The 27971-nt window shown below is 39.6% G+C and overlaps 1 protein-coding gene across 2 annotated transcripts; it reads right to left on the bottom strand.

Moving 5' to 3' along the window:
- Positions 1-406: 406 nt before the first annotated feature.
- On the bottom strand, positions 407-27613 carry LOC111566833 (endoplasmic reticulum metallopeptidase 1). Of its 2 annotated transcripts, XM_023267614.3 has the most exons (16): positions 27246-27613; positions 26327-26709; positions 22262-22566; positions 18735-18862; positions 18532-18637; positions 17840-17986; positions 17567-17659; positions 15479-15691; positions 15047-15267; positions 12310-12484; positions 11425-11615; positions 10889-11041; positions 8987-9189; positions 8748-8863; positions 8241-8404; positions 407-6165 (listed from the first exon to the last, which is right to left on the bottom strand). In XM_023267614.3, the coding sequence occupies exons 2-16, from the start codon at positions 26599-26601 to the stop codon at positions 5989-5991; spliced, it is 2667 nt and encodes an 888-aa protein (XP_023123382.1). In that variant the 5' UTR covers positions 26602-26709; positions 27246-27613; the 3' UTR covers positions 407-5988. The 2 variants fall into 2 exon arrangements, with proteins under 2 accessions (XP_023123382.1, XP_054875443.1); XM_055019468.1 differs by having other exon boundaries at positions 26327-27254.
- Between the last annotated feature and the right edge of the window lie 358 nt (positions 27614-27971).

Raw genomic sequence — 27971 nt, 5'->3', positions numbered from 1 at the left:
AATCATTGGCCTGCACTCCTGTCCAATCAGTGGCCTGCACTATGTAGACGTCACATCTCGGCTCACTTCATCTCGGTTGGAACCTCAGCCGAGAAGGTAGGAAAATCGTGCCTGATACCATGCACTAATCCATATGGAAACGCTCGCAAACAAAGACGAGCCGAGCCGCACCGCGCCGAGTAGAGCCACTGTGCAGCCCTTCAATCCAAAATCATTCCCTACAAATGCAAAATTTAGATTTCTGTTTGACTAATATGTTTCTTCTTGCTGCAAATGACAAACAAATGAGGAAAGTTGTTAAGAAGTGTTTAACAGTCAAGCACAGGCATTTTTGTGAACATTTTTAGCTTCACTGTGCATAATCTGACGTGCTGCATGTATTAAAAGACGATACAACCAACAATAGTAACGTAAGAAGCATTTTTAATTGCTGTACAAGTGCTAAATTAATTCAAGCTTTTTGCATAATGTAAAATCATCCCGTCCATTCACTACATGGATACCCTGTTTACCAGATCAATCCCAATAATCACAAGAGTTAAATCGATCACCAGCTTCCAACTAACAAGACAAATGTGATTTTCTTTTTTTTTTTTAAACAAAAAAACTCCAACATAATTCCAAAAGAAGAAATGTTATGTGTCAATCAAAAAAACAAAAAACAAAAAAAAAACAATCTGATCAGTTTTGTGTAAAAACATCTTAATTTAACTTTCAGAACAAAACAGAGAAACAGACATGAGTGGACACACAGTTCAGTTAACGATAAAAACAATATATATTTTTTAAAAAAACAAAAGAAAATGAAGAACATCCTTCAACATTAAGACATTTCAACGTGTATCCCAGAAGACATTTCAGTTCAACAGTTTAATTCTTGACCTGATATGGAAACCGTGTGAACGACTGATGGAGATAAAGCTACGTCCAAAGTGTGAGTTTGTTCTCGTCGACAAAAACACACTGTGCAGTGCTTGGTCAGCCTCTCAGTCTGAACAGAGTTGCATTAATACATTTAACTGTCGCAAAAATGTCACTTTATCCTCAAAAAAAAAAAAAAAAAAAGAGTTTGTATTTTAAAGCTCTAGCAGCACTCGGTGGAAGCTTTAGTCTAACAGCGGGAGCACCAACAGTGTAGGATGAGCCTTTTCACAGCGTTTATGTCGAACACCTCCCCGCTCTGTCCCACGTTTACAGCAGTTCTTCTTCCGTTTAAAGTTAGAACGATAGACATGAGTAGAAGTATCGCACTGAAATGGTCGGTAAGTCTGGCATTGGTGGTCAGAAACGAGCTGAATTTATCAACTAATCTGCATTTCTTTCGTTCATTCTCTAACAAAAAGGAAAAAAAAATCAAGCACTACTTCGCCACTTAGAAAAATATTAATTTACATTAGTTAACAAAGCTTTTTTTCCTCTAATAGACTCTGCATTTGAAGCACTTTCTATACAAGTGAATAGATCCATCTCCTGTCATTTATAACATCTGATCCACTGCACTGCACAGCCACACGTCTACCAGGGGGCTCGACTCAAGACTTCACTCTGTTGTCAGCTTGTAACGTTCACAAAGACAATCCCCCCAATCAGAGTCAAGAAAAAACATATTTTCCTTTGTTGTGAGAAGATTCCTGACTGACATCTCAGAGCGCTGCTGCTCCGACGACACCAACAATGAGGCTCCGTCGAACACAGATTAACCTGCTTCAAACCCGTCGGTGGAAACCTCAGTGACCCTGCTGCTGACTGGTGCAGGTGTGAGCCGGCCAGCTGCAGAAACATCTGGCCAGCTGCAGAAACATCTGGCCGTCTGATCAGCTGCTGGACTTTACACAGCAGCATCTCCTACAGAGTCAGGGGTTGCTGATTACAGGAAAAGATCAGCGTTTTTGTACATTTAGCTTTCCAGCAGGGGGCTGTTGGTTTCTATTTATTTCTATATGATATGCAAATCCACCTGAAATGTGTTTTAAATCCAAATTAAACCACACGTCTGCTTCAGTTCTTGTCAAACGTACAGTACGGGGATGTGAAGTATGCAAATGGTTAAAAAAAATAAAGGCATCGTCCTTTAAGGAGAAAAAAAAACACTTCACACATCAAATCTCTACAACTTCATATTTCACCGGTCGACTAAATTTAAATTTCTTCTTTTCTTGTCTTAGAGTCAGAATCCATTAGATCAGATGTAGTTTGTACATTTTGCTTTTTGAAGGGACACTGAGGCCTGACACATTCACTGCAGCCAGCCAATAAGATCATCCGACAAAAACAACCACAGGGAGAGTTTCTGACTGCATCACACCATCTTCCAGTCATCTAAAGAAGAAATTTTAAATCTCACTTCATGATATCTGTTGAGGAAGACTGAGAAATGCAATCAAAAGCTCCAGAATAGCTACAGATTTAACCGTGTGGTGAGTTAGTTTTCATCAGTCTGCTTATCTGGAACGTTTGCCCACCAACTTGATGGCTTGAAATCATCCTCTATGATTTCCAGTTTTGCTCATCGGATGCATAAAGAGAAAGAGCACAGTGGGACCATCTGCTGCGACGGATGTCGACTCTGAAACCTTCTAGGACAGAAAATCATTTACAGAAAAACGCTAAACTGTGCGGCACTTGATAGCTTTTAAGACCACTGAGATGTTCGTGTCCACAACGGTAAACATTTTGTGTATCTTTGGAAGCGAAACTTTAAGGCCTCCTTTCGTGTAATTTCTCATTTTTGTGTGACTGCAGCCGAATGGACGACATGGATGACGACGAAACCTCAACAGAATGTGGACGAAAGATGAGCGCTTCTGCTCAGTTGATCTCCCGAGTTTTAACAACTACCAACAAGAAACAAACACACTCATCATCAGTGTGTGGGACTGAAGGCAGGGAGGGGGGACAGTCATCCTGACTCTCTGAATACACGGATACAGTAGGCGATCCATGAAAACAATACGGAAACAGAGGTAGCCCACACACAAACATAATCTCTCTCTATAACATTTAGTTAACCGTAGTTGGCTAAATATGATCTAAATCTTTCCAGCAATAACATTCAATCCAAGAGCTTTAATATCTGCAGTTTGATCGCTGTGGAGGTAGTGGTGACGCTGGCTGTAACGTTGTGTTACAGTGTCGGACTATGTGGTTGCAATACTTGGGTTCGAGACAAAAAGATGCAGCTCCACATGAAACGGGAGAAAATGTAGCGACACAGAACAAATACGAGACGAACACGGTTTCTACTGAAGGCTCTATCCAGCAGCACCAATGCGGAGTTTTACATTCTGAGATACATTTCAGCAAAAGGGAGAAAATGAAATAAACTAGGGATGCAAATTTTGAAACAAACTTCTCAACCAATAATAAGCATTAAGGATCACAGAAGACTTTCTCATGGTGGACCTTTACTAGCTAAACTCCCACAATGTTTCCTGTTTATAAACACAGAACTGCTGTTAATCCGATAGACGCCTCCTCAGTGTTAAGCAGTAAGAGGCTCCACTATGTTAGTAAATAACTATGAGGATACCATCAGGGAAAACACTTGCCAATTGAACACTGAATCGATTGAATATTGTCTCTATTTTCTAGCTTTTAACTACTGAAGTCCATTCCACCTGGTGGCTCACCCAGGTACTACAATTAATGTAGAACACATTTTCTGACACGGACGTTCTGTTGGTTAATATATTTTTAATCGGTTAAGTCATTAACGGCAAATAATTAAACAGAGCATCCCTAAAATTAATTCTTCAGTTTGCTGTGTTAGTCTAACTTTACAAACTACCATCAGGGGCAACGCTTTCCTGTTACATTACTTTGTTACTTTTACATTCTGGTAAGCTATAACAGAATTTCTTCGGGATTTATCTGGATTTTATCTCAAATCAATTCCCAGTTGCTCCAGATCTTTACTCCTTGTTTTCTCGCATATCCAGACACTCTTGACTTAATCAATCTAATAAAGATGAAAGTGACAAAAAGAATTTCAGAAATATATATTTCTAAATAACCGTTTTGGGTAACAATGCATGTTATGAGTTTGTAACTAATAAAGTCTAACAAATTTCTTGAAAATAACTGTGCAATTTAGTACCAATAATGGGGGAAATAGGAATTCATATCAAAAACAAGCTCCACACATATTCATTGATTACTAGAAACCCTTCTCTTCTTGTGCGTGTTTAGACTCATTTCACTTTTTTTTGCACGGATATTAACGAAATTATACTGATTGAATATTGTTTCTATTTTCTAGCTTTTAACTACTAAAGGCCATTTCAGATAATTACAGGCCATAAAATAAAACAGCATCCTTTTTTCTCCTTTTTTCTGATCGATATTACTGCATTGTCTCCCTCTGGAGCCAAGATGTGCACTTACATGTCTGGATGACTTTCTTTTAGGGCTGCAGCTAATGATTATTTCCAGTGCTAGTCAGATTCCTGATTATATTCTCGAAGCAATGCCAAAAAATAGTCAAAAAAAATACACATCCCAGATTCTCAGACATATTTCTTTTGCTATCATATATGAGAAACACAGCCAGATAAAATTCTCATGGATGAAAAGCTGGAGAATTCTGGCGTTTCTACTTGACAAATGACAGAAATGATTCATCATATTGGAAAAATAACCGATTCAGTCAGCCTGAAAAAAAAATCATTACTGCAGCTCTATTTTTCTTTCAGTAAGCAGGAGACGGTCATTGGTGCTGCTGGAGACAGCTCTTGGCATAGTCAAGTTTTTAAAAAGTAGCATTATTATTACAGTAAGAGCAAATGTAAATGAGCATCACCTCCGTGAGGAACAGAACGAGGTGACCGATGCAGTTTATGACTGTGGAGCTGCACTGCTGGTTTCCCATCCAGTCATCTGCAAAGCTCGGAGGATAATTTTAAATCACAGGATTGTCCTTGTTTCCTTGTGAATTGTCATTTTGCCAAACCCAAAATGAAAATTACACCTTTGCTGAAATACATCCAGCTATAAACTCTTTAAAATGTCAGAAAAGATGCCCTCCAGATTTGAGAAAAACTGCTCTATAAAGGACACCTTGACACTTTGATTTCAGCTTCGGTTTTAGTTTAACAAGCACAGTTTCCTGCATCGTCTTTAGGAGCAGATGTTGACATTCCTCATTAAAACACAGATACAACCTGCTTCAAACCAGTGGTGTTAGTAAGGAATGATAACAAGCAGTTTAACTCAGCAGCTAATGCAGCAAACTATCTGCTTGTAATAGAACAAAGTGCATGTCGATGAAAAGTGACTTTCAAAGTGTCAAAGTTTCCAGTTGAAGCCAGAAGAGGCATGAAAACAGAAGCAGGCTTTTGTTTCCTATCCCACTTATTTCCATCACTGTGTTACTACACCGATAGTGCAGAGGGTGCTAGTGGTGTTAGTTTTGCAGAGGAAGCCAGAGACACGACTAGTCTGACAATGGCCCGAGTGGTTTGCTGATAAGCAGAGAGCAGGGGAGGGGAGGAGGGGTTGCCATGCGATGTTAATCATTCAGGAAGAGTGTTAGCATGTGAGAGGAAGAACATGGGAGGAACTGAGCGAAAGGAGAAAGTGAGGAAGGGAGTGAAGAAAAGCAAAGGCACAACAGATTGAGTAGAAAAAAGAAAAAAAAAAAACGTAACCCCTTCGTTTCACTAACCCAGGAGTGAGCACGAGGCTTGTGGTAGCCAGTGCGTCGGTCTGGAAGCCGGCTGGTCTGCTTACCTCTGGCATGTTTCTGCATGTCGCCCTGCTCGGTTAGCTACTAAGCCTACTGACACAGTGATAGGGGTCTCTCAGGAGGCTGGGACGGAGCGTGAGTGTGTGTGTTAGAGTGTGTTGTTTGTGCGAGTCGGAGTGAAAAGGCGGCAGGGCCGGTCCTCGGTATTGTTCCTTGAAATCTCGTTTTCTCTGTCTGTCTCGGACGGGGCCCCCTGTGGCCCTTCGGGTCTTCCTCGGCATCAGCCTCTGTGATGTGCGGCATCCTCAGTATCGGTACATGTCGTAGGTACTGACCCAGGAAGAGGGGAAAGACCACGTGGGAAACCTTCGGAGGATTTCCTCCAGCTGAGCAGTCCTCTGGTCTTCCCCAAAGAAATAGTGGGAGGAGATGGCGACGGAGATCATGCCTTCTGGGCCGGATGGGTCCGGGTCTCTGGGAGGCTGACAGACACAAATAAAACCATGAATGTCAGTACAGCAGTAGTTTGACTCACCAGATGCAGGATGCAGGTACAAGCCACTCATTATTATAGGTAGCTGACAGAAAAACGCTCATGCATCTCTTTGGTACAATATCATCACATTCTGAGAATTATGAATATTTTGCACTTTAAAAACCCTGTGTAATATCTATTTTTCTACATGGACTAGAATATATGTAGGTCAATATATAATTGAGGGACTTTTGAAGTCCATGGGATATGTCTTGCATACATTTTTATTAAAAGTAAAAAAAAAAAATGTTTTTTATGTTCATTATGATCATGTCTTTATGAATTCCATAATTATTTATTATGTCTTCAGCTTGATCATGTTGCCTGTGTTTTAGTTCAGACAGTGGATTTTAAGGAGAGTCTTTAAGGGTCGTGGAGTTTGTTTAAGCCATCAGGAGGTGTGTGTGGCCTTCAATGTAATTCCAGAAATTTAAATCTCCAAACCTGGAGCTTAACCCTTTTCATTGTACAATCAGGATCAGGCTGCATCTGATATGAAAATGCAACCAAGACCATTTTAATTTCAAGGTTGCTGAGTGTTTAATGAAGATGCCGCTTGGTACTATCACTAAAATAGATGTTATTTAATTTCTGTTGCATGAGATTGTTTGGTTTGGAGTTTGAGAATTTCAGGGTTGAATAGCATCAGTGTCACTGTAAGGCTGTTATTACCTTTCTAATTTACAGTTTTAATTAAGTGGGAGTTCCCAGTCTGGCCTGATGATAAGGATAAGGAGAGTTACTGTATGTCAAAATTCTCTTATCCATAGAGCTTAGGGCTGTTCATTTGGCTTTACAGTTCTGCAGCAGTTACTGACTAAATTTTGGGATTTTAATTAGGATGAAATAAAAAAAAAAAAAATAAAAAAAAACAGTCTAGGACTTAAAGGGTTAAAGGTTTGAACATGATAGCAAAACTATGATGGTTAAAATGTGTCTAGGCAGGAACTAATCTCCCGCATACATCAATAACTGAGGCCTTGAGGTGATGATGGGCAGCAATCCAGAAATGCAAAGAATGAAAAGAATGACACCAAAAAAATCTTTTTGGAGCCTGAAATGCTGTTGCATCTGTCTGGGATCTGAAAAGAATTTCAAGCTGTCAAATGCGTATCAGTAACAGGTGATTTATGTCCTACTGTGGACAGTGCAACAGCCTTAAAAGGATTGATCAACATGCTGGGAAACACACTTATGCACTTATGTCTTCATTCTCATATGAGACTGAAGTCTAGACACAGTTAGCTTAGCATAACGACTGGATACAGATATAAACAGCTTACCCGACTCTGTTAAAAGGTAAATCCATTTCAAATGTTAACACAAAATGAATTATTTTGTTTTCCCAATGTTGACTAGTTCCTTTAAATACACAAATTATGACATTAGAGCTGCAAATAATGATTGTTTTAACTGATTATTAATCTGCTGATTATTTTCTTGATTAATCACTGTCTGGTCTATAAAATGTCAGAAAATTATTTTCAAAAATGGCAACTAGTGCTTCTCAAAGCCCAAAATGACACTCTTAAATGTACTGTTCTGTCAAAAACCCAAAGATATTCAGATTATTGGCATAAAGGAACACAGAAATCAAAAATATTCAACTTCAAGCAGCTTGAATCAGATAATTTAGACTTCTACGTTTCCTAAAAAGTTTCTCAAACCAATTAATGAATTATCAAAAGAATAGATTAATTTAATAGTGACTGATAAATTCATTTATTGCTGCAGCTTTATAAAACATATTTACATTATTAAGTTATACATCCAGTATTTGACATTGGCAGAACACTTGCCAGTATTTATCATCAAAAAGTTTTGTTAACTACAAGTTTTTTTAAACTACAACTGAAGGCCCACTTTGACAAACGTTGGTCATTCCACAGTGCTACCTCCACTCACCTTATATAGAGGGCAGCTTAAATAATTCACATGCATGAAGTACAAAGAGCAGAGCAGAAATATAAAATGTTAATAAGTACAAAAAGTACAGAGCATCTGTTTTGCTGCAGACAGTACCTGTATTTCAAACCAGAAGGTCCACGTGGGGGCGTTCAGGCCGTGTGAATAGAAGACAAAATATTCTCCGCTCAGGTCGAACTGAGGCGTCCCGTCCCCGAAGGACCAGGTGGAGAGGTTGGCACCTCGGTGAGGCATCAGATACAGAGACATGTGGCTGGGACCTGCATGAGATGGGACAGGATGGGAGTAAGTACCTGCAACTAAAAGTCTGACTGAGTTTTGTCATGCTGAAGTCCAGATACTCAGATCAACTCTTAAACTTTGGGTTTCAAGACCTCAAAAGTCTAATTTTATTCTATTTCAAAATTGAATCCTGTTGTTCAAGATCAGTCTCTGGATTTTGATTCTATTAACTAATCGCCCAGTGTTTTATTTTTGCTTTGTTTTTGTCTGAAGGTATCAAATTGATGATTATGTTTTGACCAATGTTCAGCTATGGAATCCCATAAAAGAAAACTTCTTTCTTCCTACTTTAAAGTTCGGCTGGTATAAAGTGTTCTTGACCTTTCGCGCTGAACGTCATCTTGACCGTCCCCCAGCTCGTCTCCTCCCTGGACAGCAGGCTGAACTCCAACGGAGAGCTTGGAGACACTTCCGAAGCAGGCAGGTACCAGTTCTTCCTACAAACACAGCAAATGCACTCGTGAAAGTAAAGAATAAATAAAAGCAGAGTTCACATTGACTGAAGAGACAACCATGTTCAACAAACAGCGTAAAACAAGCTACAAAGCCGCAATACTGACTTGCTGAGGAACTTCACAGGCAGGAACCAGGGGTAACCGCAGAAGGGTCGGTCCTCCCGGCAGCGGGTTCGAATGCTGTCGTTGATCTCAGGGATGTGAGGCGTGATGTGCTGTATGGCCGTGTAGTCAAAACTGTTTATCCACAGACCCGAGTCTCGGCTCTCCACCTGACCCTGGAGGTTGTGAAAGGTCCGTGTTGTGTGCTGCAGGGAGATGGATAAAACATTTTAAAAGATTAAAATTAATTCACACACACACACACACACACATTTTCCTCCAACCTGCCTTGTACTGCAGCTGCTTCACTGAGTGTCTTAATGGAGCTCTCTGAGGTTTACATGAGCAGGTGGAGGACTGGAATTAGAGCAATTTTTTGCAGTTACAAAAACATGAGTGGAGATGACAGTGTGCAGCAGCCAAGTTACAAAAAAAAAATACTGGCTGCAGAGGGAAAATATGCTCCCAAGAGATTTTAATCATGCAGGCAGGAAAATGCACTGCAAGATGGCCAATCAAGACCAAACACAAAAGGTAATTCTGCAGTTGCTGCTTTTTTCTTCTTAGCCATTAATGATGGAAGGCATTTTTTTCACTTGTTCAAATGTTAAGCTGCATGTGGAAGAGCCTGGAGATGGTTGATGAGCAGCCTGTAAAGAAGGATGGAGTTGAGGTTTCTTTCCTGACCTTCAGTGCAGAACATCTAGGTTCTTTACAAGCTGTCAAGCGAACCAAATCGCTGATATGAGTCCCATTTTACATACTTGAAGCAGATTTTAGCTATTTAGTATTTAGTTGTTTAGAAACGGCTGTTTACATAAGGGTCAATATATAATTGAGGGACTTTTTGAAGTCCATGGGATATATCTTGCATACATATTCATTAAAAGTAAAACAAAAACTAGTGTTTTTTATGTTCATTATGATCATGTCTTTACTAATTCCATAATTATTTATTATGGAAACAATCACTTATTAATAAAAAATGACTGGATATCACTAAAATGTCAACTCAATAACCATCCCAATTTAATAACAACCACCTTCTAATTAGCTAAACAATAATAAAATTGGCTTATTCAAAAATTGTTTTGATAGTGTTCTTTTTATTAAGGGGAGATAATCATGACAGATATTTGTTTTTTGGCAATAAATCAAATTTTATATGGAAAATAACAAGCTGTATCTGTGTCCGAGAAATCACTTTCAATTAAGTTCCCCATTACAAAAACACCTCTCAAGGAAGTGTGTTAATTCCAGATCACATGACCTGCTCCACATGATGTCATTTCCTCCTGAAGAAAAGACTGGCCAGACTCCAAGGCTTTCTGACTTATTTAATAGAAAGTAGTGTGTGAGTCAAGTGTGGATTTATGGCAAGTCGACAGGTTTACTATAATATCTTCATAAATAACTTTCAATTTCAATTTTACTCCATTGTATGTATAATATTTAGAAGAATTTTTCTGTAAAAATGCCATGTGGTGTTTGGTTATAGGCGGCCATGTTGATTTTAGGCTTGAAAATAGCAAAAATGTCAACTACGTTACAAAAAGTCCCGCAATTATATATTGACCCATGTACTGATTATATCTTCCCACGTTTGTCTCATCTCTCATCCCTGCATATTTAATCGATTATGCATTTTGTGTATTCTGTTTATATTACTCCAATTTGTTATAACCAACTGATCGTCAAACATATCCATTCATCTTCTTTACTCTTTGTGTCGAACTCCACAATCATAGTGGTACCAGTGACCTCGGAACTAGCTGCCAACCTTACAACGCAGTGTGCAGAATTTTTGCATTCTTAATGGATGCGCTCCATCCAGTGAATAGAAAAATGTCACTGTATAGATGTATACGTTTCTGTGTACATTTGTGCATCTGTGTGTGTTCAAACCTGCAGGAAGACTCTCTTTGGTCGTGGGCTGTCTGGACTGCCCGAGTAAGGAAAGAAGAGGCCACAGGACACCAGCAGGAACATGATAATGAAGACTGAGCCAAGACCAGCCAGGATCCACTTTGTGCTCCGTACCAAATAGATGAAATGCAGCTGAGAAACACATAAAAAAAGTATTAGTGGACCAGCAGAAGTAACAATCTACCCTGCAGTGTTTTCCAATTACAAAAAACTTCCAAGTATTATATAAAGACGAACATCCAAAAAAATTTAAAGCTACATCCAGTGAGATGTAGATTAAATTTTTACATCCTCTGTCAACTATACACAGTTGGTTTCCTTGTCTTAAGTTAAAATAAACTCCATCCTGTTCACACAAATGTTGCTCCCAGAAGCTTAAAAACGATTGTTCAGTCACGTATTTTCTGGCCTGCCTACACTTCCTAATGCACACGCAAAGTGACATCATTGCCTTCCTGCTTGAAAAAAGCAAACCCAGATTTGTTATTCATCACACATAACGTGGGAATACTCACAAAAAAAGAGGAGAGGAAGATGGTTGCCAGGGTGACCAAGGTGGCCAGCACCACCTCAGGAGGAATCTCTGTTCCGCTGCGGCCCATGATGGGTGTGAAAATCTCAAACACCACCCAGATGAGGAACATGAAGTGGAGATAAGGCAACGCCAGGCCCAGCAGGTAGAGCACGCTGTATTTCACGGATGCTCCTGGAGAAACAGAGTTTGTCAGATTAAACTGATGCAGCCAAGGATGAGGCCAAGAGACCGGAATCTTCCGGCTTCTCCGCAGCTATGACAAACCCATCATAAATTACGTCTTGAGGTAAAAGTGTTTATAGCTATTCTGAACGCTCCAAGACGGGAAAACAGCCTCACAACAATCCTGACTTCATCCCACGGCCTCCCTGATTACTCCAACAACTCTGTGGCTTTTGCACGTCTTTATAATCTGCCCTGATTATGCAGTAAACGAGGGGGTTTCCGAAGCCATTTACGATCTGACAAGCACTTTGTGTTAAGAATGCTGAGTTCTTAAATCATGTGAATGGTAGGAGCTAACAATAGTGAACAGCTGACGGTTAATCTTTGTTGACTTCCATCAATTAACTAGAGATTTACCTTTACTATTTCTCTTATAATGAGCATGCACCAGTCAAACACATAACAGCAGGCGAATGAGCACTATAATGCTGAGGTTGATCTGGCTGCTAAGAGGCTTAGGAGAAGCAGGTTTAGGGACAGAGATGATTTATCTCTTACCCTTAAGCATTAATATTCAACCAAAGTGTCCATATGCATAAGAATAGTAAGAGTATAATGGGGGTATCTCAGTCGGAGTCCTTACTTTCAACTTCAAAGATAAATCATGACAAACTAGGTTGTGCTGAGGCTGAGCATTTACCTCTGTGTTTAAATTCTTTCGCCAGCAACAGTCTGGTGGCCAGGGGGAAAGCTACCATTAGCATGGGCACGTAGGCTGAGCACAGGCCCTGCTGGGTGAGCCACACCAGGCTGCAGCACCACAGCAGCAGGCTCACGTCAAAGTAGAGATCTCCCAGCTCCACCAGACGGACACCCTGCATAGAAAACACACAAGACATATGCAGGAGCAGATTAGAGGCTCTGGCGTTTACTGTGTGTATCTTTGATAGGCTGTGAATCACTCATGTGCAGCCGTTTAGCTAAAATAAAAGCTCGCTACAGTAGAGGAAGGGATCGACCGATATGGCTTTTCTGAGGCCGATGCCGATTATTGGAATTCAAGAGGGCTGATAACCAATTTGGAACCGCTCAATGTAGTGTTGTAACAACATGTGAAAGCAGGAACCTGTCATTCATAACTGGGCTTTATCATTAATAAGAGCGGCTATAACTGAACATGGAAAACAGAAATAGAAGTGATTAAAATTCGGATGCTCTCCTCTGTTTATTTGGGATCAAGTGGGATTTATCAGTTTATCTCCTGCAGCTACTTTTGCTGTTCTCTATATTCACTTCCACTAAGGTCCATATCATTATTGGTTTAGAGTAATTTGTGGCTGTCTTGTAACTTAACCGCTAGCTGTTAGCATAGCCTTAGCCACTGTGAGAACGGATAATTTTCTGTTTTTTTGCAACAGCTTGTTCATCTTATATATCCCTACTTTGAAAGACTGTTTACCTGATTATCATTGATCACATGAATGCAAAGCAACAAATTCATCTTCTTCATTAGAACGTAATACTGTCAAAATTCAATATATCCATGGGTGTTTTTGTAAATTTTAGGCAACAGTACAGATGAATGTTGCTGAGATACACTTCTTAACAATGGGTTTCTATTTTTTCCAAAGCTTTTATAGCAAGAAACATTAAAATGTAAACAAAATGATCAATGTGTCATGACAAACTAAAGGCAGTAAGACTATTTGGACCTATTCACAAGTTCACTAAGAATCATGGAAGCTGTTAAGTTCACTCCTCTCTTGTCAAGGCACCAACACAATTTCCAGTTTATACCAGTTCATGTTGACATGGAGGAAGTTTCTGTGTAAAATGTGTGTGGAGCATCTTCTGATATAAACTGCAAATAAAGATAATCACTAACTCATGACTGCTCTGCATAAAAAATAGACGAGGAGAAGGAATCAGTGATATGATGTAATACTTTCTACAATGGGAACTTGTTTAAGAGTCGGTCACTGTTATATTCTGCAACTAAAATGGAGGACTAAAGGAGAGACAAGGGCTGTGAATGTGGTCAGAATCCCACATTATCAGTGGCCAAACTATTTGCCGAAATGTGTTTTTTTATTTATTTTTTTTAAATGTATTTCATCTTCTTCCAGGACTAATGATTTGTCTGTTCAATTAAACAAAATGTGCCTGTTGCATCTATTTATGATTTGTTCTGAAAATGCCATTCAGAATTAGGGCAAAGATAGATTCTGGCCTTTCAATGGAGATTTTGTTTCACTGAAGCGTTATGCAATCTGGGACAAAAGGTTAGTCTGTGTTCCTTCTGGAAAATGGCCATGATAAGCTGGAGTTCATATTGTGGTAAGCTGCAGCTCCAGAAGAAATCAGTTTTCTGTACTGATTTCAATGATAAATCAACACTTACAATTACTAAATGTCAAACACACAACATACCCAATGAAATGCAAACATCTGGTCCTAAAATGATCAGAAGATTTCACCAAATAGTCCTCTAACAATCTTTTTAAAGATGCAAGAAATAGACTGTTAACATCTGATTGCTAGAAAAGCACAAGACACTCCCTCCAGCATTAAAAACCACAGAGAGAAAGTCAACTGGCTCTCAGCACTAAATGATCATTTGGTCAATGAGTTTGTACATGTGACTGACAGATGACTCTCTGTGTTCCAACTCTACAGTTACATTACATAAAAAGGAGCTGCTGTCTTGTAATTGATGTGGAAGAAGAGGAACCATCTGAGTTTGTCGTCCCTGCACTTTAGTTCTCATTAAATGTGAGTTCAGCGAAATATGAGGCCCAGGGAAATAAGGTGACCTTTTCTTCAGGTCAGAATAAACAGAAAATGCAACTAGAAAGAGTTAGGACTGATTTGATGATGGCAAACTAAACAAGTCAACACGAGGTGCGTTATTTCAAATATTAATGTAGCTTCAGCTTCAACACATCAAGTATTTCAGCTGTCACTTTTGCCCCTTCCCATTTTCACATTTAACAAATACAACTGTAATTTAGAAAGAAGCTTGTTTTAAAATAGAATAGAAATGAGAAATTTTGTTGTTACAGTAGCAAGAAGAAAAGTGAGCACCAACACAATACAAATAAATAAGAAAAATATAATAAAGCAGAAAATGAACAACAGAGTGCAGACTATACTATGATTAACAATGTACTTAAGTGAAAAATTGACTGTAAAGTGTCAAATGCGACAGACAGACAGACAGACAGATATTTTATTAATCCCGAGGGAAATTCAAGTGTTTTTTTTTTTTTTTTTTTTAGATAAAAAGAAGAATGTATGATATCTGGAACATACATTGTATCCAGCAATTCTGATATGTGTAATAAAATTTGTTTATTTTGCTTCAAATTCCCTGTGTGCTCTTTAAAGTTACTGTCCAAGGCTAAAGGAAGCCCTGCATCAAAAACTCCGTCACTCACCCCGTAGTACAAGTTCTTGGCCAGTGTGTGGATGAGGATCATCTTGCCAGTGGCTGCAGCTCCGTACAGGCAGATGGAGGCGTAGAAATGGTTGTACCAGAACATAGAGTGGCCCAGCAGAGTGACAAGCAGAGCTACAATCAGCACCGACAGCAGGGTGACGAACCAGCTCAGCACCGCTACACCCGTGGCACAGGCCAGGTCTCGAACGTAGCGCCCACCTTAGAGAGACGGAGACAGTAAATGAAGACAAACAGATACGTATGAATTAAAGGTTCTGAGCTTATAAACTCAGGCTAACTGTAACTCACATTTTTCAAGAAAAATACTTGTGAAATAGTCATAAAGAGGAGGAAGAGGAAAGCACATAAGACTCATAAGCAGTAGAGGAAATAACCTAATAAACATCCACTACAGGAAATGGACACCTACCTCCATTGCCAGGCAGTGAGGCTTTCTTGGCCAGATAGAGGAAGGTGGCCGTGGCTACCATGTAGTTGAGGATGGTGCCAACGCGAGCCGGGTAAGCCACCACAACTACACCTAGCAGGTCAAAAAATACCATGTTGCCATGACGATACTCCGAGGAGTCGGCCAACTTCTCTGACATTACCAAGTACTTCAGGACTGCCAGGATGTTGTCGCCTGGAAACAGGAGGCGAGGAAAGAGGTGAAAGGTTAACAGTGAAGCTCTGGTCAGACAAAAACGTACAGTTAACTTGTGACCGGGACATTATGAAATCACAGAAATAGTCAAAGTCAAATGAGGAAGCGTACAAGTTTAATTGTGGGTTTTTGGTTCCCATCATTTGTAATTCTACCCCCACACTCAGAGGAAGTAAATGGTTTATATGACTGAATACAAAACTGATGATCTTACAATCATATGACGAAAAGGATCATTCTTTGTAAAGGTGACACATCACATTCAGTACACAGAGTTTATTAAGTGTAACTATCTGACCAGCAGTATGAGCCATTCCTGCATGGCCACCCTGGTAGTATTTTTAGCAGTAATAAAGCTGTAAATAAACATATAAATAAACAAGATGCTGTTACCAACTAGCAAATAATGTGTTTTTTTTGTCGAGGTTTATTCATGTGTCTTCTTATTTCATGGTAATCATGACACAAACAGTTATGATAGATGAATGAATGACAATACGGGATGTAATTCTGCACATCCAACACTATAACCTCTCTCTCACACACACACACACGCACGCACGCACGCACGCACGCACGCACGCACGCACGCACGCACGCACGCACGCACGCACGCACGCACGCACGCACGCACGCACGCACGCACGCACACACGCACGCACGCACGCACGCACACACACACACACTACTCCAACCTCCGACACATACAAGTATACTCAAGCATCAAGCCCTCCTACAAACACTTCAATTCTCTCTAGCACAGAACTTTACTCAAATAATAGTTTAGAAGATGATAACGACATCCTGACTCCTACATCTTCTATGTAAAGTCAATTATTTCTTCTAGACTACTGCTCTGAATGACAAGCACTACAAATGTGAACTTGACTGTAGATCACAAATCTGGTTACATGAAAGATCATTAAAAAGAGGCTGAGTGTGTTACTGCAGCTGAGGCAAAGTTTCTTTTATCTGTGCTGCTGCTTCCATGTCTGCACAGTTAACAACACAAACACACAGGCAAGACAAAGCTCCATTGTTCTTCCGCCTGGTGGGCTCACTGTGGCCAAACACTGTAAACAACTGACATCTACTTGTTCATGTGGGGTTCACTGCTTGTGATTCACCCACAACTTTGCTTTCTGAGTTTTACTCGGCATTTCAAGCCCCTGCGAGTCTTGCACCTTGCCCCGCTCTGTCCAAAAACTGGAGCAGATTTTTAAGAAGAGGCCAAATATCTGCAGCATTCATCACCAGCTTCAAAAGGGCAGAGCTACTGGTGTGTCTTCTTCTTCTTCTTCTTCTGTGCTGTGTCCTACTCTCCACCTTAGAAAACTGTTCTGCCTCCTTCTTCACAGACTAAAAATACCTCCTACCTCCCTCTGAAATCTCACTTTCTCTCTCTAATAATTCATGCCTTTCATGGCGAGTTGCTGCGCACAGAAGAAGAGGAGGGAGATGTCCAGTAGCTGCTGAGCCAGAGAGGAAAGATGCCAACTGTCTCACGTTTTTAGTGCTGACTGACTGGATTCTCTGCTAAGTAAAGCAAAAATAATTAGGCAACACAGTAGCTCAAGGTAAATGAGGGCAACAGCCTGCAGCTGGTATGTATGTATGCATTTCTAAAACCTCAGAGGAATAATATGATCAGGGGACTGCTGACCACTCTGAGACTGAAGGATAAAACACAAATGCACAGCATGTGTTTGTGCCTGAGACAAAAAAAAATGGTGCTGCAGTAACTGTTCTGACAGAGACACACCCATCAGCATAAAACTGCTGATTCTATTTGAAATGTTAAATGAAAGTATGACACATATTTCAGTATGAACGTATGCGTGATTAGTCATATACCGGCTCTCTGTATCGAGTCTGTCAGGATCCTGTTTGCAGTGTCGTACTTGGTATGGTAGATGAAACCATTTTCAATGAAAGCCAGATCAATGCCTGTAAAAAAAATAAAGAAAGAATATAGAAACGGAACACAATTAAAGCATCAAACATGAAAAGGTGGGTGCTTTGTCTGTGTATCGCCCACAGGATTTTCCTTTCTGAGTCTGACATAGAAAAGCTTCATATTTTCATTATTAATTCATAAACTGTTCTGCAACAGTTGTTGGCCTTTACCTGGGATGTTACCAAAGTCCCTGTATATGCGGAAGTCAGTGTCAGAGGGAATGATGCCACTCTGAAAGACCTCCTGACCGACCACAGAGGCGAAGGGGTGTTTGGCTGCATGAACGTAGGCCTGGACGAGCCACGGGTTCTCTGGGCCTTTAAAGAAGGAAGGAAGGAAGGAAGGAAGGAAGGAAGGAAGGAAGAAAAAGCTGCTGAGATATTTCAGACACTAGACAGGTATCCAGGATTTCCAAGTTTTGTAGCATTAAGCAATCATTGTGTAAAAAGATAATAATCTTTATTTATAGAGCACTTTTAAACAGTCTTGCATCACAAGGCAGCAAAATAATACAGACAAGTCATAGAAATCCTCAGGATTTACAAGACAGATGACCAGATATATAGTCAGGGTTTAGCTTTTTTTTATGTGTTACGTGATTAGGGGCAGTGATTAAGCTCAGATGCTGTATTTTTACAATACAAGACTTGTAAGTGATTCTCAGAACTGCAGCAGTGTCTCGACTTCAGACAATTTGCGTCATTAAAAGAAAAAAAACTGCATGCATTTTTTTTGCAAGCTTTCCCTTTTATAGGAAAAATAAGTACAGCTGGAAGGCTGCAAACACAAACTACCAAAACAAACACAGAGAAAACCAGGAGAAAAGCATGACGACAAACAAACCAGGCCAATTCATCAGTACCTGTCTGGAAAACAACCTCCTTGCCTCCAACACCTGCAGCCTCCAAGTTAATGAAGGCTCGCACCTGCTTGGCCCATGGATGCTGGGTAATGAAACCGTGACTGGCCTATGGAGGAGAAAAAAAAGAAAGTAAAAACGAGACAGAGAAAATATGAAAAACAAAGGCTGATCTAAAATCCCAACTGTACCATGCTTAATTTTACCTGCAGTATATTTTCTTCTGCCCCATTAAAGAGGAAGATAACGCCATGGTGAAGAGGGGAGGACTGGTTGGCCAGAGAATGAAGGACTTCCAGCATCACTGCACAACTCACTGCATCATCACTGGCACCTTAGAGAAGAAAAAATAGTGTATGTGTTTCAGAAATACTAGTTGTGAGCTGCAAGTTCACTTAAACATGTTTATCAGGCAACAGGAATTAGTTTTGACCTTAAGGTAACACACAGAGTCATGCATATTGTGCATCTATTTCACCCTTTTGTCCTGACCCGGTGGAGCAGCGAGAGATAAAAAACACAGATGGCAGAGCTGATAAGTCTGAAGTGCAGCGGGCCAAAGCCACAAACACATGGGAACGGAGGGAGTAGGCTCCGTGTGGAAACATGCGAAGAATGCAACAAGCTGGCTAAAAAACTCTGGTGTGACGGCGGGAGCACAAAGGAAAACGGGCAGCAGCGAGAAGAAAGGAAAAGAGCATGTGAACGGGGCATGTGATATAAAAAGATTAGACAGGTTAGTGGTGAGGAACACAAATCACTGAGAATAAATGCAAAGAAAAGGGGGAAAAAAAGACTCAGAGATCAGTCAAATTGAGACATCATGTGCTCTGGATTTCTAGATTGACTGTGTTCATGAGGTGGGGGTGGGGGCTGGTTCGCTGTCTGCCTGGGTACCATTCAGGCTCCTGTCTGTGCCACTTATGTCAGGGACATATTAATCCTCATCCCAAAGAAGCTCTGTGAGAGTTCAGAACATTCCATGCATAAATCAAAGCCTGAGCAAGCTTGAAATTGGAAAAATGTTGCTATCGGTACAAGAATTAAATTATCAGTTTATTGGCTGCTTACTCGCACATATATTCAAATCATGCAGGCAGAAATATGTGTAAGACAATGCTCTGCCTGTCTTTACATTTTCTGCTCTTCCTTTATTATTTTGTACATGAACAAATGTTTAGAATTCCAAGAAATCAAAGGCTTGGCAAGCGGCAGCAGACATGAAAGTATGTGTGTATCTTCCTGGTCCACACCTCTTGGATCAATTTCCTTTTACCGGTGAGGCTTTGTATGTATGTGAACTAGGAAAACATGTCTTCCCAACAGGCTTCAGGGCTGTGGAGTTGAACAGTGAAAAATCTCTAAATTAAAACCAGACCAAAATAAAGTGATGACTACAGATTTCAATGTGCTATATGTCATTAGCAAACACTGCTACTTCTGTGCGGACTAAATACCGTATGACGCCCTCTAAGCAGCTTCCTGTTCAAAGTACAATGTGGCTGTTTGTAATAAAGCAAAAGACGGATTCAGGTTTTCAGGACCGGATTGCTGCTGCCATCTAAATTTCACACTCTGTGGTCCACATGACAACAGTGCACAACATGGGACACAAATAAGGTATTATTATCCCAAGCCACTTGAGGACCCACGTGTTGGACAGCGATGGTTTGCAAACATTGTGAGGAACAAGGCTTCAGGATTTGAGAGTCTGCAGGAAAAAGCAAGGAAATCAAAGTTTACAATTTGTCCTCTGGGGGCCATGAATGTAAATTAAACACAAAAAACAAAACCACCCAGTGGTTGTCAAAATATGTCGATTTTTCTCGGAACCACAAATGTGAACCTCAAGGGGACCAAAGTCAGCAGGCTTCATTCTCAGGGGGTCGTAAAAGTCTGAACAAAATTTCATGACAATCCTTTCAGTAGGTTATGTTGTCTGGACCAAAGTGGTAGACAGTCCAACAAAAATAAAAAATGTCACTGCAAAAATACTAAATAATTTGCTGTAACATGCTCTTCCAATCAGTAACAACATTTCCAATTTTTTCAGCTCTTTCCTATAGCTTTTAACAGCAACAGGGTCAGTATATAATTGAGGGACTTTTGAAGACCATGGGATATATCTTGCATATATTTTTATTAAAAGTAAAAAAAAAAAACTAACAATTTTTATGTTAAGTATGATCATGTCTTTACAAAGTCCATATTTTTTTATTATGGAAACAGTCACGTACTAATAAAAAAAATGACTGAATATCACAAAAATGTCAACTCAATAACTGTCCGAATTTAATAACAACCACCTTCTAATTAGCTAAACAATAATAAAATGAGCTTATTCAAAAATTGTTTTGATTGTGTTCTTTTTATTAAGTTGAGATACTCATGACAGATATTTATTTTTTGGAAATATGTCACATTCTATATGGAAAATAATTAATTGTATGTGTCCGAGAAATCACTTTCCACTAAGTTCCCCATTACAAAAACACCTCTCAAGGAAGTGTGTTAATTCCAGATCACATGACCTGCTCCACATGATGTCATTTCCTCCTGAAGAAAAGACTGGCCAGACTCCAAGGCTTTCTGAGTTATTTAATATAAAGTAGTGTGTGAGTCAAGTGTGGAATATCTTTAGAAATAACTTTCAATTCAGTTTTACTCAATTGTATATATAATATTTTTAGGACAATCTTTCTGTAAAAATGCCATGTGGTGTTTGGTTATAGGCAGACATGTTGATTTTAGGCCTGAAAACAGCAAAAATGTCAACTATGTTCCAAAAAGTCCCGCAATTATATATTGACCCGACAGGTTCACAAAGCACTGACCACATCTGCTCAATATCCTCTACAATCAATCAACCAAAGTGAAAGTTAAAATGTAAAAATGTGATTTTGAGATTATCAGCCAGCTAAGACGGGCTATTTAGTGTTGGTTTGCAAAAGCTACTACATCTGACAAGCTACTGCAGCTAATAGATTGTTGTCCATGATATATAACCGTGCTTTGAAGTGAAGCAAGCCTTGCCTCAAATACTTCGAACAGACTGTTTTTATTACAAATATTATCAAAGAGGCAGAGGCAAAACTAAACATGTGGCATGCTGAGTCAGAGAGAGAAGAAAAAGCAGAAAGAAAGCAAGAAGCCATTGTATTGCTGTTAGATGAGCTGAGACATATGAGATAAGATAAATCAGCAGCACAGCAGAGTGCACTGGGGAGGCAGCAGATGCTATCTTGAATTTTGTTTCATTTTTTTTACCATTTATAATTTTTTATTAAATTGGGTGCAAAAACATAAAATAAAATATGATATCGATATTATTATAGGCCTCAACTGCCCTGCTCACTAAATACTGGCATTAACCACTCAGGAACCTACAATGGTCGACCCTTAGTGACATTTACCATTTACAGTGTACAAAATGTTTTCCAAATGGCACTCAATGTGTTTCAGCAGCAGATTCAGGAAGACAGATTTAATCAAGTATACAAAATGTACTGCTCACATGAATATTCTGCTCAGCTCAGTAAAAGACTGACATGGGAAAGTCAGTTGCTTTGTTAGTTTACATCTGGCCCACAGGCGTTTTCTGCATGTACCTACACGCACAGTGAACGCTTCATTAAAAAATAAAAATAAATAAAAAAAAGCTCAGCTACTTTTCAGAGCTCACAGAGGCTCAAAGGGGAAATCTCTTTTAAAATAGGCATGGATGTTTTAATACCTGGACTGTTGGCCACCGAGTCAAAGTGGCAGTTGGCAAGCATGAGGTGCTGCGTGCCACCTTTGGGCTCGAGCCGGACGGCGATGTTGGTGACACGGTCGTAGAAACTCGTGAAGCCTCCAAGAAAGTCGATGGAGAAAGAGCCGGTGGGGCGTTGTACATCTACCGTGAGCTGATGGGGACCTGCTGCCGTCTCCAGCCGGATGTTCTCAATCTGCTTCAACAAGTAGCCCACTGTCAGGACCTCATTCTCCTGGCTGCCCACCGGCCGAGGGCCAACGCTGGTGATCCGCTCTAAGTGCTGCCTGGATTGTGAGGTGGGGGAAGAGTTAAGAAAGAAAGAGAATATTGTTGAACTGTGAAGAAGCAGTAAACCAAGCCTTACAAGCATTATCCAAATTATTTAATGACAGTTCAATACTGTTGTCAGAAAGAACGCTTGAATGTCTTCCTCTGTGTATTTATGTATGCATGGCCACAGCCAACTAGAGATTTCAAAACTTAAATTAGAGTAAATGCATTTCCTGAAGACATGGGGGAAGTTGCTGACATGGTGCAAACACATACGCATGATGTGCACATGTGCTTGCCTGTATGTGTTGGTGACAAAAACAATTGGAGTCAAACCTTTCTCATTTGTGTCAAGGAAGAGTGTGTTTGTTTACAGGCAAACTCTTTTGCCAAATACTTGTTTACATGCATAACAATGCTAGAAAATACATTTATAGTGGTTGCAAAAAGATAGCATTCTATTCTGTTTATGGAGGAACATCTGCTTTTAGTCCATCAGTGGAGTTGAAACTCATACTCAATAATCAATCAGGCAACATCAAATGACAAAAATTAAGTGATTCAAGCCAAAATTATGAAAATTTTGAGGTCCATATTTCTTAAGTGTAAATACTTGTGGGTTTTCTTTGTTTTTTTATAGTATATTGAATATCTTGGTGTTTAGGACTGTTTGACCAGAAAAAATATATCAACAGAGAATACATCTTGGGAACTACACTGAGCACTCTTCATCGTTTTCTGATATTTTGTCCACCAAACAATCAACTGATTAATGGAGAAAAGAATCACTTCTTGCAGACCTGAAAGTAACATAAAAAATTAAAGACCATTGGAATTCCCCCGCTGAACATGAGTGGACGAAGATGACCCCGCAGAAGTCAGGTTTAGAATATGAACTTATCTTTCATAAGAAGAACATGTAAAGGTCTCCATGCTGAGTTACAACCACTGTCCTGGTGCAGTGGGATTACAGTGAGCTGTGCTTCTGTATGACTCTGACCTTATCATCCTTCTCACTGTACTGGCTCCCTTAAGAGAGGCAGACCAGGAAATAAAGCAAAGATGCCCACATGGCTGGGCAAAAAGAAAAACAGATGGTTTTTAGACATTTTTTCTTTAAAAGAAAACAGCTGCTGCTGGTGTTTGCTGCAGCTGTTTAAGAAAAATGCAATGTTGCCCACACCAGAATGCGTACTGCAGTGGCAGGTGATGCTTAAAGCCAGCAGCAAGTAAACTTCAGAAGTGGTGAGAGAATAATATCGGTCATCAAACCATAGTGGGTGAAGCCATGTGTTGTAGTCCAGCTGTTGCAGGCAGAGATTTAAAAATAAATGTTTGTCCCTTTGCTCCTGCTTGAGACCTAACAGAGACGTGCTGCTACATGTATTTTTCTTCTTGAGACAAAATGGCACTAAATGATATCACAGATGTCTAAGCTGCTGCCTCCAATCCATTTTTACAGCAGCCTCCAAGGGAATGTTTTATGCTTAGAATTCAAATCTGGATTTGCAGGCCATGCACTCCTGAAAGCTGTGATTGTGACCAAAGAAGCTCAGAGCCCTAATCAGTTCAAATGCAGCATGCCTGACTCACTTATGGAGCAAGCAGCCAAATGATGGCAAATCCCGCTACCCAGCACTTTCAAGAGCTCAACCACAGCCCTGCTGACCTCAGATTCAGGGCCGTAATCCCTGCATCCTCCTCATTACAAACTGACAGAAGCTGCTGCACCGTGGAGCCGACTGGTCCTTTAATCTGAAAATTTTACAGCTTCGTTCAATGAACAGGATGTTTGTTATCTATAGTCATGCAGGCTGCATTTATTATTAATCAATCTGTCTGTTACTTTCTTTTGTGTTCAGATCAATGTTCTACAAAATGTCAGTATTGTTGGAGTAGGGCAACTACAAATGATTATTGTCATTGTTAACCAATCTGGTGATTTTTTGAATGACTGATACACCATTTCATCTAGAAAACATCAATTTTCCAGAGCTGACATCTTAAATTTAAAGCTGCAGCAATGAATCTATTAGTTTTCGGACAAAAAAAATATTTGTCAACTAACATTTTGCTATTCAATGAATCCGCTTTGAGGGGATAAAAATGCAAAGTTCTCTAAATCCAGCTACTTAAATTTGAATATTTATTTTCTTTCTTTACTCCTTCATAACAGTGGACTCAATGTCTTTGGGTTGTGACATTTTTTCCCTTTTATTTGGCATTTTATAGACCAAACAACGAATCGATTAATTAAGAACATAATCAACAGATTTAATGACAATAAAAAGAATTGTTTATTGCAGCCCTACTTTATATTGAATTTTTTTATTCCCGCCTAAAGACCAACTAACCAGAGATACTCAGATTACCAGGATATGCAGATGCAGCAGCTGTGATCACATGTTGGTCCTTAGTAAAACTTTTATGATTTTATTTTTATTTTCCACTTGCCAAAAACTTAATGCAGCCCTACATTGTGACTGAAATGTTGATAACGCATACAGATGAGTATATTTCATTCATGAGGTCATATATAAAAACAATATAGCTCATAGTATAATCGTTAAATCTGATTCATGCTAGTATAAGCCTAGTTTTTAAATATAAACAAGCATATTGGACATACCCTAAACATCTAAAACAATATATATTATTGTCTATAATAATAAATACCATTCCTGATTACACTATAAACTGCAGACATTTTTTAGTAGTCATAAAGACACACTTTTGCGATTTCCACAGACAATGAAAATAATGGTTAGTTGTAGCCATACTTTTTATTAAACGGTCAATTACTTGAAGATATTCATATTCACGGGATATAAAACAGAGATCTGACTATATACTGATGTTGCAGTTGTGTTCCCATATGGATTTTTAGTAGATTTTTACAGTTTCACTTTTATCAAATGAATGAAATGAATGACTATCCACTTGTAATGCAGGTTTCCTTTATAAATACCTACGTTGCATTTGTTTTTTATAGTGATTCGTATAAAATTCAAGGGTTTATGATACATCTCCTGTTTCAATGCATCACTTTGAATTACCTCTATGCATGAAATGTGTCATACAAATAATCTAACCTTGTCTAAAAGTCTAACTACCCAAAGATATATAGATTGCCAGCATATTGTATTGACAATAGACAGATGCAGCTGGTCTCATTTTTAGTCCACCTTTATAGTTTCACTTTTATCAATGAATGAAATGAATGACTATCCACTCGTTTGCAGGTTTCCATTATAAATAAGTACTTTGCATTTGTTTTTTTTTAGTAGTTTCTGTGCTTTTAATATATGCTTCAAGGTTGTATGCTGTATTTCATATTTCAATGAATCACTTTGAATTGCCTCTGTGCATGAAATGTGTCATACTAAGAATCTAATCTCGCCTTATCTGCAAAAAACACCTACTTTTTCAGCCTTTCTAAGCTTAGATTTCGAGTTTATGGACTAATGTTCATGCTTATGCATCTCAGCGTTGTTTAAGGCTTAAAGCAAAGAGGTTACATCACGTAATGAGCAGCGCTAAAGGTTGCTGCATCCCTTCTTTCCCAAGACAAACCGTTAAAGGCCGTTGCAACACCTGTCCACTCTGCAGGTTACCTTGGAAGCAAAGGTGGGCCGGAAGAGAAACCCGGCAGTGGTTTCTAGGCAGGTCTGTCGCCAAACGAGAGAAAAGGTTGTGGTGGGCTCGGCTGCTTTGTCAACATAAGCCAGCATATAACATACAAACGAGGCGTTACAGCAATGACAAATAACTCACCTGGCTCTCACTGCGTTGAACTCGCCGGTCGGCTTCCCAATGACAAGCTGCTGCAACGACAAATGAACGAGTCCCCACAGCACCAAAATAAACACAGAGACCAGGGACGCTGCCAGCGCTTCCCGCAGCAAGTACAGGCTCACTTCGGGCTTCCTTTTCGGGTCAGCGCTGTAGCCGTTATTCCCGCACCGGTCCAGGGCTCCGTCGTTGTCCTGAGCTACAAAATGTTGGGTCCCGAAGGGTTTTATTCTCCTGACAGTGGTGTCGCTCTCCATTTTTGAGCCAGCGGTACATCAGCAGCGAGTGTCGCCCTCAGCCGTCGCTTTTTTTCTGGACGGCCGACGGATCGCGCTGAGGGACAAACTTGACTGAGAGGGCGGGCGCTTGAAAAAAAAAAAAAGGACCCCCCCAACAGAGGAGAGCAGACACAAGACACACTGGTATAATCACTCCTTTGTGAGCAAAGGATAAAATGAATTGCATAATAAACTAGCAACTTCGGCTAATTTTGTTGAAACTTTAAAGGAAGAGTTTAACCAATTTTCCCAATGCAGCTTGTTAGCTTAGCTTAGCACAAAGACTGTAGTCAGGGGGAAACAGCTAGCCTCCCTATATTTGACTTAAAAACTGCCAACAGCACGAAAATGGAACTACCAGCAAAGAAATACTCTGCCACAAAACCCACGTGAAACACAAACATAAACAAACACTTAGTACAATTTTAATTTCTGGCTAGCTATTTCACTTGTTTCCAGTATTTGTGCTAAGCTATCTGGCTATTTGCTTGTTTGTTTGTTTTTTTAATTATTATTAAGTGTAGATACACGACTGATAATCTCAACTAATACACTAATTTACAAGAAGGTGAATGAGTAGTTTGAAAAATGTTGAACTGTTCCTTTAATATGAACTCGTTTACCTTCCCATGCAATGTAATGATGTCCAACAGAAGCGTCCATCAGGAGGATATAAATTATAACAGGAACAATCTTTATTCACAGGGCACTTTTCAAAATCCAAGTTCCAAAGTGCTTCACTGGGCTGCAAAGAAATCTGACAAGTCAGAAAACAATTGTTAGAAACACATCATATATGAAAACCTTTACTGTTTAAAAAAATGTTAAAACATTATTAAAAGACATTAATGAAAGAAATGAAATGAAAACTGTGATAAAATCAGGAAAAGGCTGTCAGATAAAAGCATGTTTTAAGATGTGATATAAAGGAGATCACTAATTCAGCCAACCCGATTTTCTCAAGCAGATCATTCCAGAGCCTCGGGACCCTGACTGCGAACACTCTGTCCCCTTTAGTGGCCAGCTGAGACCTTCAAACATGCAAAACGCATCTGCTTAAGGATTTCGAAGTGCTTTCCAATGCTGATTGATCAAAAGGTCAGGGATATGGCTAGCGCAGAGGCCATGAAGGGCCTGTAAATTCTTAAAATTTAAAATTTAAATTCTTAAAATGTATCCACATTCCACATTTTTGAGATTTCATCTGTAGTCAAACAAGTATTGAGTTCCTACACTTCAGTAAAAGTAGCAGTGTTATATAATTTTTTTTAACTCACAAGCATAAATCTTGGATTCAGCATTGTACTTTAGCTAAATGCATTGCAAAAAAGATAAAATGCAAGAAAAAT

The sequence above is a fragment of the Amphiprion ocellaris genome, chromosome 17 (assembly GCF_022539595.1).
Source record: "Amphiprion ocellaris isolate individual 3 ecotype Okinawa chromosome 17, ASM2253959v1, whole genome shotgun sequence".
Lineage (NCBI taxonomy): Eukaryota > Metazoa > Chordata > Actinopteri > Pomacentridae > Amphiprion > Amphiprion ocellaris.
The sequence above is the reverse complement of the archived record's forward strand: the minus strand, read 5'-3'. Positions and strand labels throughout refer to the sequence as shown.

What these genes read in the sequence shown, in the direction of transcription:
- LOC111566833 (XM_023267614.3), bottom strand. Translation starts at nt 26,601, where the DNA reads ATGGAGAGCGACACCACTGTCAGGAGAATAAAACCCTTCGGGACCCAA. An exon ending in CCAAGAACTTGTACTACGGG is followed by an intron (nt 12,485 to 15,046) that starts GTGAGTGACGGA and finishes TTTTCTATGCAG; the next exon opens with GGTGTCCGTCTGGTGGAGCT. An exon ending in CCTTCTGGTTTGAAATACAG is followed by an intron (nt 6,166 to 8,240) that starts GTACTGTCTGCA and finishes TGTGTCTGTCAG; the next exon opens with CCTCCCAGAGACCCGGACCC.